The sequence below is a fragment of the Onthophagus taurus genome, chromosome 6, assembly GCF_036711975.1.
Source record: "Onthophagus taurus isolate NC chromosome 6, IU_Otau_3.0, whole genome shotgun sequence".
Taxonomy (NCBI): Eukaryota; Metazoa; Arthropoda; class Insecta; order Coleoptera; family Scarabaeidae; genus Onthophagus; species Onthophagus taurus.
In genome coordinates, this window is record NC_091971.1 from 32,641,570 (window position 1) to 32,656,322 (window position 14,753).

General features: G+C 37.4%; 1 protein-coding gene across 1 annotated transcript in view; it reads right to left on the minus strand.

The window, feature by feature from the left end:
* The window catches only part of LOC111419062 (uncharacterized), a 56,579-nt gene that overhangs the window by 1,735 nt on the left and 40,091 nt on the right, over positions 1-14,753 (minus strand). Inside the window, exon 2 of the mRNA XM_071196269.1 lies at positions 11,787-12,679. Within this exon, the coding sequence (XP_071052370.1) occupies positions 11,787-12,641 (855 nt within the window). The 5' untranslated portion in view covers positions 12,642-12,679. The remainder of the gene's footprint in view (positions 1-11,786; positions 12,680-14,753) is intronic.

Below are 14,753 nucleotides of genomic sequence, written 5' to 3' on the forward strand. Positions count from 1 at the left end.
AAGACTGGATACTGCCGACAGGTCTAAATACAGCGTCTGGAACACTAAATACTGGTTTCTAAAGACTAAAATTGCTTTGTGGAGACTAAATACTGCTTTTTGAAGACTAAATACTGCTGACAGGTCTAAGTACTGCAAAAGAAAGATAAGATATTGTTGGAGAAAACATACATAACGTTGTCAGAAGACTAGATACTGCTTCTAGAAGACTAAATACTGCTTTCTGAACACTAAATACTTCCGATAGGTCTAAATACAGCGTCTGGAACACTAAATACTGCCTTTTAAAGACTAAAATTGCTTTGTGGAGACTAAATACTGCTTTCTGAAAACTAGATACTACTAACAGGTCTAAATACTGCAAAAAAAAAGATAAAATATTTTGGAGAAAACATATATAACTTTTGCAGAAGTCTAGATACTGCTTCTAGAAGACTAAATACTGCTTTCTGAAGACTAGATACTGCCGACAGGTCTAAATACAGCGCCTGGAACACTAAATATTGCTTTCTAAAGACTAAAATTGCTTTGTGGAGACTAAATACTGCTTTCTGAAGACTAGCTACTGCTGACAGGTCTAAATACTGCAAAAGAAAGATAAGATATTGTTGGAGAAAACATTAAAAAGGCGCTGACGCCCCCTTTTAGGCGGCGCCCGGGTGCAGTGCACCCTTTGCACCCCCCGGTAGCGTCGCCTCTGGATGTACAATATACCGATAAACTTCCCGACAACGTTATTAAGCCTATAAGTTAGTTTATACTGTATTACAATGTACGGATATTTTTGTCGGTGAGATTATCGGCAGGATAACTTATCGGGTACTCAACGGTGCCGATAAGACAGTTATTCGGCAGATATTTATGGTTACTGTAGCGTGCTGTGGCAGCAGCTCCATTTAAAAACATAAAATTGTATTTCATTTGTAATTATTTTTATATTTGCACACAATTGTTTTTGAAGCAAAACATAACAGACGCAAAATAAAAAGTCTGCCAAAAGTTAATTTTATTATTATGTTGGCTAATACCTCATAGCCACATTTGGTGACCCCGACGTGATTTGAACACAACATTTTTCATAAATGAAGTTCTTTCGGGTCTCAACTTCTTATTCGTTTATTTAGATGACATTCTCATTGCAAGTCATAACGAAGAAGAACATTATGTACATCTGGAGAAGTTATTTGAACGGTTAAGTACATTCAATATCAACATCCAACCATCTAAATGTGTTTTTGGAGTTACTTCCATTGATTTTCTTAGCCATCATATCACTAGCGATGGTATTCAACCTTCTAAGTCTAGGATTGATGCTATTTCAAAATTTCCCAAATCAAAAACATTGAAGGAACTACAAAGATTTTTGGGCATGATTAATTTTTATCATAGATTTTTACCGAACATTTCTAATATTTTATCACCCCTTCATAATTTTTCATCATCGCTTTATTCAATTAAACAAAAATTAATAATATCTTGGTCAGATGAACATGAAATTTCCTTCGCAACAGCTAAAGATCTTCTAACGAAATCTACCGTTCTGGCTCATCCATCTCCTCACGCTTCGTTGTCACTTACCACAGACGCTTCTAATACAGGTATAGGAGCAGTTCTGAGCCAAATTATTGATGAAACACCGCAACCATTAGCATTTTATTCACATAAACTTTCTCCAAGTCAAGTTAAATATTCAACTTTCGACAGAGAGCTATTGGCAATATATTCTGCCATAAAATTTTTTAATCATTTCCTACATGGAAACAATTTTACAGTTTTCACCGACCACAAACCTATAACTACGGCAATATTTTCATCAACAGAAAAAACACCAAGACAAACCAGGTACCTAAATTACATAACACAATATACATCCGACGTGAGATACATTAAGGGAAATTCCAATATTGTTGCAGATGCTTTGTCCAGGACAAATATTGAATCCCTAAATTCTCAGTACCCCGACACACTTACACTTTACAAAGCTCAACTCACAGATATCGAATTGTCGAACCTACTACATAAACAATTTTCTCACACTCACACTACACCACCCTATCAGTTATTGCTACAACCCACAACGCTACCTGATATCAAATTATGGTGTGAAATATCAACGGAATCTCCGCGAATCTACATTCCGCAGCAATTTAGAGAAATAGTTATATAAAAATTTCATGGTTTATCTCACCCTGGCATTCGAGCAACCATTCATTTAATAAAAACAAAATTCTTTTGGCCTCATATGTCGAAACAAATTCGTATTTGAACAAAATCATGTTTACAATGCCAGAAAGTTAAGATACAAAGGCATACAAAATCGCCAATTCTCAAAATCAAAGTTCCAAAAGTTCGATTTGAACACATTCACATTGATTTGGTTGGCCCACTTGTTCCATCTCTTGGATGTACTTATCTGCTCACAGTCATTGAGCGTTTCACACGGTGGCCAGAGGCTTTTCCTCTAAAAGATATCTCTGCAGCCTCTATTGCAGATACTCTTTTCAGGCATTACTTCAGCCGTTTCGGTATTCCTACCATGATCACTCACGATCAAGGACGACAATTCGAATCACTATTATTTTCAAAATTCCAATTATTTTTAGGTACTCATCAAATACACACATCTGCTTATCACCCACAAAGTAACGGTATGATTGAACGATTTCACCGTACTTTGAAATCAGCGATTATTGCTCGAGGTAATTCTTCTAGATGGAACAATGACTTGCCTTTGATTCTTTTAGGTCTCAGGTCATCCCTAAAGGAGGATTTAGGTTGCTCATCCGCTGAATTGGTTTATGGTCAGCAACTCAGATCACCAGGAGAATTTTTCATACCTACCGAACCATCAATTGAAACTGAACCATTATTATCAAGTTTAAAATCATCTTTTGCTGACATTAAACCAGTTCAGTCAACCATACATTCCAGCCAAAAACCTTTTGTTCACAAAGAATTATTCAGGTCAAACTTTGTATTTGTTAAAATTACTGGAATTAAACCTACGTTGTCTCTTAGGTACGAAGGTCCCTTCAGAGTGTTGAAGAGATTTTCAAAATTTTTCGTTGTATTGAAAGACAGTAAAGAAATAAATGTAAGCCTCGATTTGCTGAAACCAGCTTTCTTTCTGAACGAAAACGTTTCTCCTGAAGTCAACAATTTAATAATTAATAAAACTAAAAAAGTACATTTTAAATTTTAATTCAAATTTTTGACTAAATGTTATCCCTCTTTCTGTTCTTTCTTTATAGGAGGGGAAGTGGATGTAGCGTGCTGTGGCAGCAGCTCCATTTAAAAACATAAAATTGTATTTCATTTGTTATTATTTTTATATTTGCACACAATTGTTTTTGAAGCAAAACATAACAGACGCAAAATAAAAAGTCTGCCAAAAGTTAACTTTATAATTTTATTATTATGTTGGCTAATACCTTATAGCCACAGTTACCAAGGTTTTTATGTAAAAACTTTGTATAGTTACTGCATAGGTTAACCTATAACATTAACCGTTAACCCTATACGTACGTTGTGTCAGTTGTCTGCCGTGAAACATTTTTTTAAACAATTCTTATTGTCAAAATAATAATTAAAACGTCAAAGAAAGACGTTAGCGTTACCAACCTACGACACAAATTACTAGATATGGGGAAAAACTACAATCAACCTACTCTTATTTCGACGTTAGGAATCCTACCGACATAAACAGTTTGTACGAATATCTTTATCCTCCCAAAGTTTATCGGCCGGATAGTTATCAGGTAGATTTAGCGGCATATTGTACAACGAGCCCTAAACCTAAGAAAGGATGAATCGTGGAGGCAACCTGGCAGAGCATTCAAAAATGTATCTACGAGGCAGCAGATGAAGCCATTTCTAAGACGAAAGTTAACATCAACGCAACCAAAAACCACACATAGTGTTGCGAAGAGTTTAGAAATCTGGCATAACTAAAAATGAGCTATTTAAGAAGCTACATTTCCTGCAAAGTAAACTCCAGAATAATCAATGATACAGACTATGATCTATATGGGTCTCAAAAGTTTGAAACGTGCTTCGAAATAGAAAGAAGCCACTCAGCGAGGAATAATATTTTACATAACTATACTTTAAAGAAGAGGTAACACAAGATAATGAACCTGTAGTACCTACTAGAACTATTATTTAGGAAAAGGAAGTCGAAGAAAAACTTGACAAACTGGAAATACGAAATCTCCCAGAAACGACGACATACCTAATGAATTGCTGACAGATAGATTAAGACAGCCAACAGAAAAGCTGACCCGCAGAAAACTGAATCGTGACTAGATATGTCATTGGATACTTTGATCCTGGGCGATTTTTTAATATACCATCACTTGCTGTCATGAAAGATGAATTTTGTACAATTGGATAACGTGGGTAATATTATAGATAGAACAATCGATTTGATGCTTGCTTAATCACACATAAATCTTAACATGATACACTCGAATTTTGGCTCGAAATATATACCGACACTTCATGTGTTCTCCGATGGTTTTTGGCACATACGTGTCCAAGACATTATATAAACATGAAGCAATACTGGGCTTGCTTCAAAAGAGCTAACTTGCCCGACTTTTACAATGTAGTTTTGAGTATTGATTAGAATTACCTGCTGTCTTTGTCATCAGTTGAAGTACCCTGTGATGTTTTCTATACGATATTATATAATGTCCTGGACACGTATGTGCCAAAAACCATCGGAGAACACACGAAGTCTAAATATTCTCTATCTATGGTACTCGACTAATCTAAAGCGAATGCTTAAGCTAAAGAAACACTACCTACCATCAATTGTCTAAAGTCTAAACGAACCAATTACTCCTTTTATCGAGCAAGATATGTTCGTCTCCGCCTGGACTGTAAAACACATATGCGAAAGGATTGCCGGGAATATGTAAGGTCCTTGGAACAGAAGATGAAGAATGACACAACGAGTTATTGGAGATTTGTTAATGTGACCAGAAACAGTGTTGTCTCACCAGATATTCTCAAACGCGATGGTGAAATTTTTTCTGATCTACCGACTGTAGTTGATATGTTCGCCGATCATTTTGAAAGTATGTGTCTTCCGGCTCCAGATGTTAATGTTAATAGTGCCCATGTTGGCAATGACTCTCGGCATCTCTGAAGTGAGTCATGATGAGATTATGGAAGCTTTTAAAAAATTTTAGGCAAAAACTATCCCAGCATATATAGTCAAAGACTGCTAGTGCTCCGAAGATCTGGAAGTTGAGCAGAGTTTGTCTTGTTTTTAAGAAAGGTGATAAATGCTACGTAACAAACTATCGACCTATAGCCATTATAAATAATTTTTCCAAACTTTTCGAGCAAATCGTGACACGCAAAATCGAATTTTACACTAAGGCCCGTATATCTGACCATCAACATGCGTTTTGCAAAGGCAAATCCACAGCCACCAACCTACTCAGCGCAGGTGGGCAGGTGGATGTGATATATACTGACTTTTGACGGGCTTTTGCTTGCTTGGAGCATGGTTTGTTGGTTGAAAAGTTGGAGAGGTTTGGATGTGATCACTTTCTCACACGACTTCTGGTATCTTGTGTATCCGATCGCAGAGAATACGTTGAGTTAAGTGGTATGAAGTCAAGGCAAATACATGTTACACTCTGTGTGCACTCTCTTACGGAAGATAACGATGACGCTAACAAAGATGTATTTTATGATAAGCTTGAAGGAACGTATGACAATGCACCAAATCACAACCTAAAAATCATAATTGACGACATGAATGCAAAATAAAAACCATAAAATAACTTCTAACTTGCTTTATTAAAATTTGTAGTCGTACTAGTTTCGGGTTGCGAAACTGGGAGCCGATACATCGACCAAATATAGGAGTAGAGAGCCTGCACAAAGAATTCAATGACCATGGGATGACTACAATTGATTTTGCTGTTTACAAGAATATGACCATATATTCGACATACTTGTCCTGAAAGGATATCCATAAAGCGATGTAGACCCCTATAAAAGAACGTGCAACCAAATCAAACACATTTTTTATGCCTTAGAAGAAACGGAAATAGGAACATACGTAACCCAGCCAGCGTATGATGCTCAGAAACTCACAACAAACATAACATTGACAGAGGCTTACCGTGAGAGAATAGTGGAGCGAGAGTGAGCAACGGTTAAACAATCATTCCAGAATGCAATCAGCTAAAGGAATCAAAGAAATGGCCGAGATGAGAAATGTATAGCCGTATAAAGGATGAAAAGAAGGGTTTTCAAGCCCGTACAACAATGGTTTTGGACAAACAAGAATGGTAATTTGATGGTGGAGTATTTCGAGGAATTGGTGGGTTTAGCAAGCCTTCATCAGCTTTAAAACCTGATGAAATTATAAAGCGCTTGGTGAAGACTTAATAACAGCGAAATGCTTGAAGTATGGAGGTGATAACTTAAATAATAGAGTGGCTGATTTCTAAAAGATGGCAACAAAAAAAGATGCCCGACAAATGGGACATGGCACTTATCTGTCCCATCCACAAAAAGGGCTCTAAACCACCACTTTAAGAAACATTAGAAGCAGAGTGAAAGTTGCAACAAAAACCATATGAAGATCAAGGAGAGACTAAAAGTTGCAGATTTCAGCACTGAATACTTGCTGAAGTCACTATTCCTGTCGCAGAAAACCAAACCCTAAACATACTGCAGATACTGCCCAAACATATTCGCTGGTGAGCAAGGCGAATGAAGTATACAGGTTGTCCCGTTAAGCGTACGGAGCGGCTGTATCTCAACAACGGTAAGGGCTAAAGGTTTGGGAAAAAAATCCTTATAAGCAAAGTGGGCAAGAGAAATACCTGGAAATTATTTTGAAGTTCGTAATTCGACCGCTAGGGGGCGTAACTGCCATAAAGAAACATAAAATTCCCGCTATCTCAGAAAGTTAGACGATGAGCTATAACTTTGACAACATCATTTAGTAGCTTGGATAATATCGCATCGCTTTTGTTTTGCGATATTTCTCATATCTGTCATAATAAGGAAGGGGGAGGACAATGCGTTTTCAAATGTTTACATTTTAATATCTCCTGGACCATTCAACCGATTTAAATATTTTTGGTCTTGTTTGAAAGAGCATTTCATGCTCTTTTAAAAGATAGTTTCAGTAAGACCGCTTGGTTTAAAACAAATAAGCTAGAGACCGTTATCTGCAGCGATTACATATTTTTGTGATTTTTGAAAAAAAGTTAAATGGAACGGTACTATTTACTTCACAGACCGTTAATCATCATAAAATTTGCTAAATATTAGTGAAAACCGCATCTCGATATCTCCATCCATTCTCGAATTATAAAAGAAAATGTTAAAAATTCGTATATCTTAAGCGGATCAAGTTACCTTAGGAAACAAATAAGAGAGAACAAAAATTTTATTATCTAGAACCTTCCTTCACACTTTATCCAAGCTTAGAACTGCTTCAAAACTACTTTTGAGACGTGTTGAAAAGCCAACGGATCAATGAAACGTCAATAATGATAATAAAACAAAATAAACCAAAACACTTAGAATAAATTAAATTTTTGGCAAAAATAACTAACTAATGTGCGAAATGCCTTCCATAAACCTCGATGCATTTATTTAATCTAGTTTCGACGAAAAAAGCTGCTTAAGTCTCGGCCCTGGACACGTTTCTACTGGTATTTAGTGTTTTGTCATATTTTCCCTGGTTATTGGTTTTTCTTGAAAAGTCAGGTCGTTTAGTCTACCCAATAGATAAAGGGGTGAAAGCAATGTGGGTTTTGCTCGAACCAAGAATGCATATTATGCAAGTTTACATCAGCTTATGGACAGATGCTTCATGCATCCATAGCATTTGTGATAAAAGGTTTGAATTTGCCCAAATCATATTTAAAAGTCAATGGTAATAGTTCAGTCTGTTATCATAATCGGTATCTGTTAAGGCCTGATGTAAAATAACGTGGTGGAGATATTATTCTCTTGAGAAATCTTGTGGACAATTGTTTTCAGAGTTCCCAGATTATGTGGGATCACATTGCGCACCAATGTGATTTACGAATTCATAGAGATGTCTGAATGGGCTACACGTTGCCAGTTTTCCGTAATCGCTAAGTCAATCTTAAAAGCACTTCTAGAGAAAAATGTCTTTCTTTGTCGTAATTACATTGCACATTTTTGCCATGCAGTTGCATCGTATTCAAAACATTGAAAATAAATCATCATAAGCTCTATAATACGCTTCTGCGTTAGTAAATGACATGTTTACAGTTACCATGGTTATGTGATTTGTTTCTGTGGATGAGGTAACTGGATCCGATTGATGGCACTCGAGTTTTTAACATTTTCTTCTATAACTCGAGAACGGGTGGCGATATCGAGATGCGGTTTTCACTAAAATTTTGCAAATTTTAAGGTGACTAAGGGTCTGTGAAGTAAATAGTATCGTTCCATTTAACTTTTCTTCAAAAATCACAAAAATAAACTGACCGGCAAAAAAAACCGGCCACTAAAATTTTGCCACAATTTCAAAGCTGGGTTTCTCGCGAACCACTCATTCGATTTTGATGATTCCTTTTTTGATCGAAAGGTTGATTCTTCTGTAATAATCCTGCGGTAGAAATTTTTATTCGGATATTAATTTGAGCATATGCGGGGTGCAAGAATGAGAAAAGCATTTTTTCTCGAAATTTGTAATAACCTGTGGGGTGCAGATGCTACAGCAGAGGGTGTTAACTGGAATCAAACGGTAACCCAATCTTTTCTGAACATTTTGTTTTTTTATTCACTCTATTATCTCTGTTACTAACGAAGATGCAGTGTTTTAAAGCGAACGCCTGTGAAAACAAGACAAACAAGCATACAAAATCTAAGGTAGCGCGCTAGGTAGCGTATGTCAGTTGTTTCGAATAGTAAATTGACAGTTGTCAAAGATGCCGTTGTCAATAACTGATGTTGCGCGTATTATTAGTTTAATTGAAGATGGCAAAAGTTAGCGGTACGTTGCCCATACGTTGGGTATACCCCGAACAACAGTTCAAGATGCCTGGAACCGATATGTGGAAACAGGAAATTTTACTAGGCGGCAAGATTCCGGTAGAAGACGAGTGATAACAGCAGTTGATGATCGATTTATTGTGCTAAATCGTAGAACGACTGCTGTAGAAACTCGGCATCAAAAGAACCATTCGTCGAAAACTTGCTGAAAGTGATCTAACTGCAAAGCAGACAGAAGACAGCGGTTGCTCCAGAGACATCGGCGAGCACGTCGTCAATTTGGGCGCCTATGGAGTAAGGTGCTCTTCACTGACGAGTCCCGATTTTGTCTCCGGTCACCTGATGGTCGAGAACGAGTGTGGAGACGTCGTAATGAAAGGTTTGCGACCTGCACAATTTCGGAAAGAGTACCTTTCCATGGAGGTTCGGTCATGGTATGGGCGGTATTCCGACGGAAGCGCATACAGCGCTCATCTTTGTTGAAAATGGCACGCTAAATGCCAACCGTTATAGCCAATATATTCTGCAAGAAGCTGTCGTGCCCTATTCCCATTTTATTGGTGACGGATTCATGCTAATGCATGATAATGCGCGACTGCACGTAGCACGTGTGGTTAGCGAATATCTTGATGAGGTGGGTATTGAACGGATGGAGTGGCCAGCGTGCAGCCCGGACCTTAACCCTATCGAACATCTTTGGGACCAACTTCAGGGACGCATTCGTCGTCGTCCTGTCCTACCGGACAACCTTCAGGAGTTACGAATTGCTCTTGAAGAAGAGTTTACCGCAATTCCTTAGGAATCAATTACGAACCTAATCAGTTCGATGCCGCGTCGACTACATGACGTTATTTTGGCTCGTGGGGGGCACGCACGCTATTAATTTTCGTGTTATTATTAATTATTACATTAAATTAAGTTTGTTTTCTTGTTTATTTGTCTTTGTTTTTACCGCATATTAGAACTGAGAACAGATGTTTACAATAATGAAGGACGTACGCAATCCTGTAATTCTAAGAAAATGTAAGTGCTTCTGCAAAACTGTTTCGGGTACCAGTTTTAGTTTTCAAGGTCAGTGATTTAAGGCCACTTTTAACAATGATTAAAAATCTGTATAGGCTTCTTTGAAAATTCCCGGCCACACCATCAAAGAACCATAATCGAATCTTTCGCGTTTCATAATTGTATGGTCCACAAATCTTTCATTTCTACGTCTTCATATTCGCTCCTGACTATCGGGTGATAGTAAACAAAACTACTACTCATCCGTAAAAAGGATCTCCATTGCACTATTCATTCCTCCATTGCTCTATCTCCCAATTCACATGTAAGCGCGCAGATTGAAGACGCGCGCGTCGATATGTAGGAAGCAGCCTCGGCCCTTTGGCAGCCTTCTTGCAGCCAGACCAGTTCTAGCAAGTTTTCAGCGAACGGTTCTCTCACTGACATCAACAACACGCACCATTTGAAGACGATGCTGAGCCTCTACAGCTGTCGTTCTACGATTGCTTAGAACAATAAAACGGTCATCAGCTACTATTGTCACTCATCTTGTTTTCACAGGCGATCGCTTTAAAATACTGTATCTTCGTTAGTAACAGATATAATGGAGTGAATAAAAAAAGAAAATGCTCAGAAAAGATTGGGCTACTGTTTGATTCCAGGTAAGGCTGTAGCAGCTGCACCCCACAGGGTGTTACAAATTTCGAGAATAAAAGTTTTTCTCATTTTTCTCACCCCGTATATGCTCAAATTAAAATCTGAACGAAAATTTCTATCGCAGGATTATTACAGAAGAATCAACCTTTCCATCAAAAAAAGAATCATCAAAATCGAATGCGCGGTTCGCGAGAAAGCCAGCTTTGAACTTGTGGCAAATTTATAGTGGCCGGTTTTTTTTGCCGGTCAGTTTATGTAATCGCTGCAGATAACGCCTTCTAGCTCATTTGTTTTAAAGCAAACGGTCTTACTGAAAATATCTTTAAAAAGAGCATAAAATGCAGAGATTAAAAGTGCCCGAATTAGATGGTTGTGCCATCTGGAGCGCCAAAGACCAGGAGGGCCGTCGACTGCAGGGTCGACCCCTAAACAATATAAAGATGACGTTGAAGGATCTTACATAACCGTAGTACCAATGTGATGATGATGATGTTACTTTCTCTTACTATGACAATTTATCCCTTTATTATGGTGTGTGGTAACAACAATAAGCAATATGTTCCACTCATCTGTCATGGCCTCTCCAAATTTGAATATAATTTAGAATTTGAATAAAAAAACATAATCTGTATTGTCTTAAGAAATATTGCGACAAATAAGCTAACAACAGAACATTTTTTAACCGTAACATTTTAATTTTTACCCAAATTTCGTTCTTCACCAAAAATTAAAATATAACTATAATTTAAAATGTAAGTCATCTTTTTAGTTCCAGGAAATAGAGCTATTTTAATCCGTGATTCTTAATAAAAATAAATTAAATATAGCAAAATGAATTTAAACGATTATCGCTTAATTTAAATACATTAAACTCTAAAAATAACTTTAAAATAACACGTGTAACTATTATGTTTTTATGTCATTTCGCAAAAAGGAACATAATTCACTTAACGTGCGCAGAGTTACAAATAGAACTTACCTAATGAATCTTTATGGTTCATAAACGCTTTCCGATAATTGAAAAGTTTACTTTTAAACTGTTTCTAATAGAAATACAAATAGAAAGAAAACTACATTTTCGTTTAATCTTAAAAGAATAAAAAATGATTTATACAACATACCCATCCTCCATTAGCGGCTATCCAATCAGCTAAACAATCCTCGAGGACCTCTTCCATAGCATCCATTAAGGCGTGCAAATACTCTGGATGACCTTGGCAAACACAATCGACCGCTAAACCTCCCGAAACTGCAAAAATTGCCACGATTTTTCCCCACGTTATATCACCATTTTTAAAAAGATCGTGAGCAATCGCAGTTAATAAGGTACCGGCTGCTTTGTCGGAAATCAAAACACCACCAGGTGTAGCACTTGCTTGTCTTGACACGTTCGAAAACAATTTTGGATGCATACTTTCGAGTTCTAATCCGGCAAAAACCAGCGCGGGAAAAACTTCGCGAACAATTCCAGCACTCGATGTACCAACCATGCTTCTAATTCGATACAATCCTAATTTTTTACTGAAAATTCCCGAACGTTTCAAACGATTCCTGATGTATTGTCCGCAAAGAACGCGACCTTGCCCGATGATTTCTTCCGGCGGTATCGATGGTGTTCTCCACGATCCGATGATTGTCGTTGATAATTTCCGAGAAACAACATCGCTTACGTTACTAAACCGACGTTTTGTATTGAACCCGGGAGGTTCTTCAACTTTCAAATGATGTAGATTTGAGTGTAAAGCACTTGGGATGCTGAATTTCCTTTTTTGATGGTTTTTTTGATTCAAGTGATGGTGAAAATTGGGTAATCCGATGTTTTGATTAAGATGATTGCTTTTAAAAATAGCGATTTTTGGTAAATTTGGTAGTTTTGGGTTTTGGGATAATGTTAAGTGATCGGTTTCTTGGAAAATTTCATCTTGTTCGTTTTCCGGATCGTTTTCATCCATCTGATTCGAATCGAATGTTGTCATTTTTTGAATTATTTTGGAACGAATCAAAATTTCAAAAGCTGAAAAAAATAAAAGAAATCGTAAATAACTAAGTTTGTTTAGACAATTTTAAATAGTTTCAGCTTGCAGATTGATTTCAAACGGATCCTAACAATTTCAAATGAATCTAAACGACCGTCACTTAATTTGAACCAATTAAACTGTAAAAATAATCTTCAAATAACACGTGTGGAAGTACTTGATGGATATTCATACGTTGTTTCACACATAAAAGTAATTCAATTAAAGTGTCGGCTCATCAAATACAAATTAGGGCAATAAAACTTTATGATTCGTGAATGTTTTCACGGAAATTAAACAATTGTATGTATTCATGGTTAAAAAAAGACTTCTAGTAATATAAATATGCTTTAAACTTGAAGTTGTTAACGTGGGATGTTATGGGTTTAGATTTAAAACTTCATTCAAATTGCGGATAATTTTAGGTTCTCTAAAGTTTAATGGTGTGGAAGCATACAAATTCCCACACTTGCACTGCTAAATACCGCAGTGTTCCATTTAGAACGTCGCGTATTTCGTATTAAATCTATTCGCTCCTAGTAACCTATATAATCTAAAGATCAACAACAAAATTTAACATTTAAGAATACAAAATTAAAACATTATTTAATATGAAGATGATTAAAAACCTTATACATTTTTTTATAATTAGAAAACTATTAAATTTTAACAATTTTCAAAGTCAGTCAGTTTTCAAAAAGCCAAGTTCAAGTTATTTTTCTGGTTAACATTAAAAATTGATTTCTCGAAAACTATTCGTGATTCTTTAAAACGATTTTCAAGGTTAACATTTTAAGGAAACTCTAAATAAACACACCAAATTTGTTTTTTTCTAATTTTATACCGATTCAAGAAAAAGATTTAAAAAAAGTGTGTTCACTAAATCTTTTTGCAATTGCTTTAACTTTAAAGATCGATTTCTTTAATCTTGATTTAATTTTGCCGGATGGGCAGGCAGGCTTTCGGAAGGGAAGGGGAGCAATCGACAACGTGTACGTGTTGAAGCATCTGGCAGATAGAGAGCTGGATAAGAAGGGAAGGAAATTGTACGCCCTGTTTATAGATTTGAAGGCGACTTTTGATAAGGTGGATAGAGGAGATGGGGAGGAGGGGGATAACGGAACACCTAATTGCGAGAGTGAAGGAAATATACATGGAGACTATGGCTAGGATAAAAGTGGGAGATAAGCTGAGCGACGTGTTTTGGACGACGAAGGGACTGAGGTAGGGATGTCCAAGTCTGTTTGCACTGTATACAGCGGACCTGGAGGATAGATTGGGGAAGGGGCAAATGGGAGGGTTGGTGGTGGGAGGTAGAAAGGTGCATATGTTAGCATACGCGGATGACATCGTGGTCATGGCGAGAGAAGCGGCGGAGATGAAAGATATGATAAAGACATTGGAAAGATATTTTAGGGGGAATAAGGTGATGGGACAAGTATGGGGTTGGGGGAAGAGAGTCTTTGGAAGGAATGTGGCAGCGAGGAAGATTATGTTTGAAGGTCTGGTTAGCAGTGTGATGATGTATGGAGCAGAGGTATGGGGATGGAGAGAGCAGGCAATGCTGGAGGACGTGCAAGCTAGATACTGGAGATGGGTGCTTGGGGTGGCGAGAGAAACACCGGGGTATATAGTGAGGGAAGAGGTGAAGGTGGATAAAGTCAGAGTGGAGGAGGGCAGGAGAGCAGTGAAATATGAAGAAAGAATAGAAGGGAGGCCAAACTGCGGGATCTTGGGGGAGTGTTGGAGGGAAATTAGAGAGGGAAAGATCAAATATGGGAAAGGAGACAGAGACAACTATTATAGACGAGCGGGCTACTCGGTAACTGAGATAAATAGTAGACGAAGGGTGGGTAGGGAGATGTGGAGGGAGTTGAGAGATAGGGACCGAGATGTGCAGAGACAGGAAAGAAGGACACAAATAAAAGAGGGGAGGTATAACGAAAGGTACAGGGACATAATTACGGAGGGGCTGCCTAGATACTTGTTATTGGAAGGAGATGAGGAAGGGAAGAAGTTGGTGGCTAGGTTCCGTTGTGGAAACGAGGAGAGAGCGAACAGATACTGGCTGGC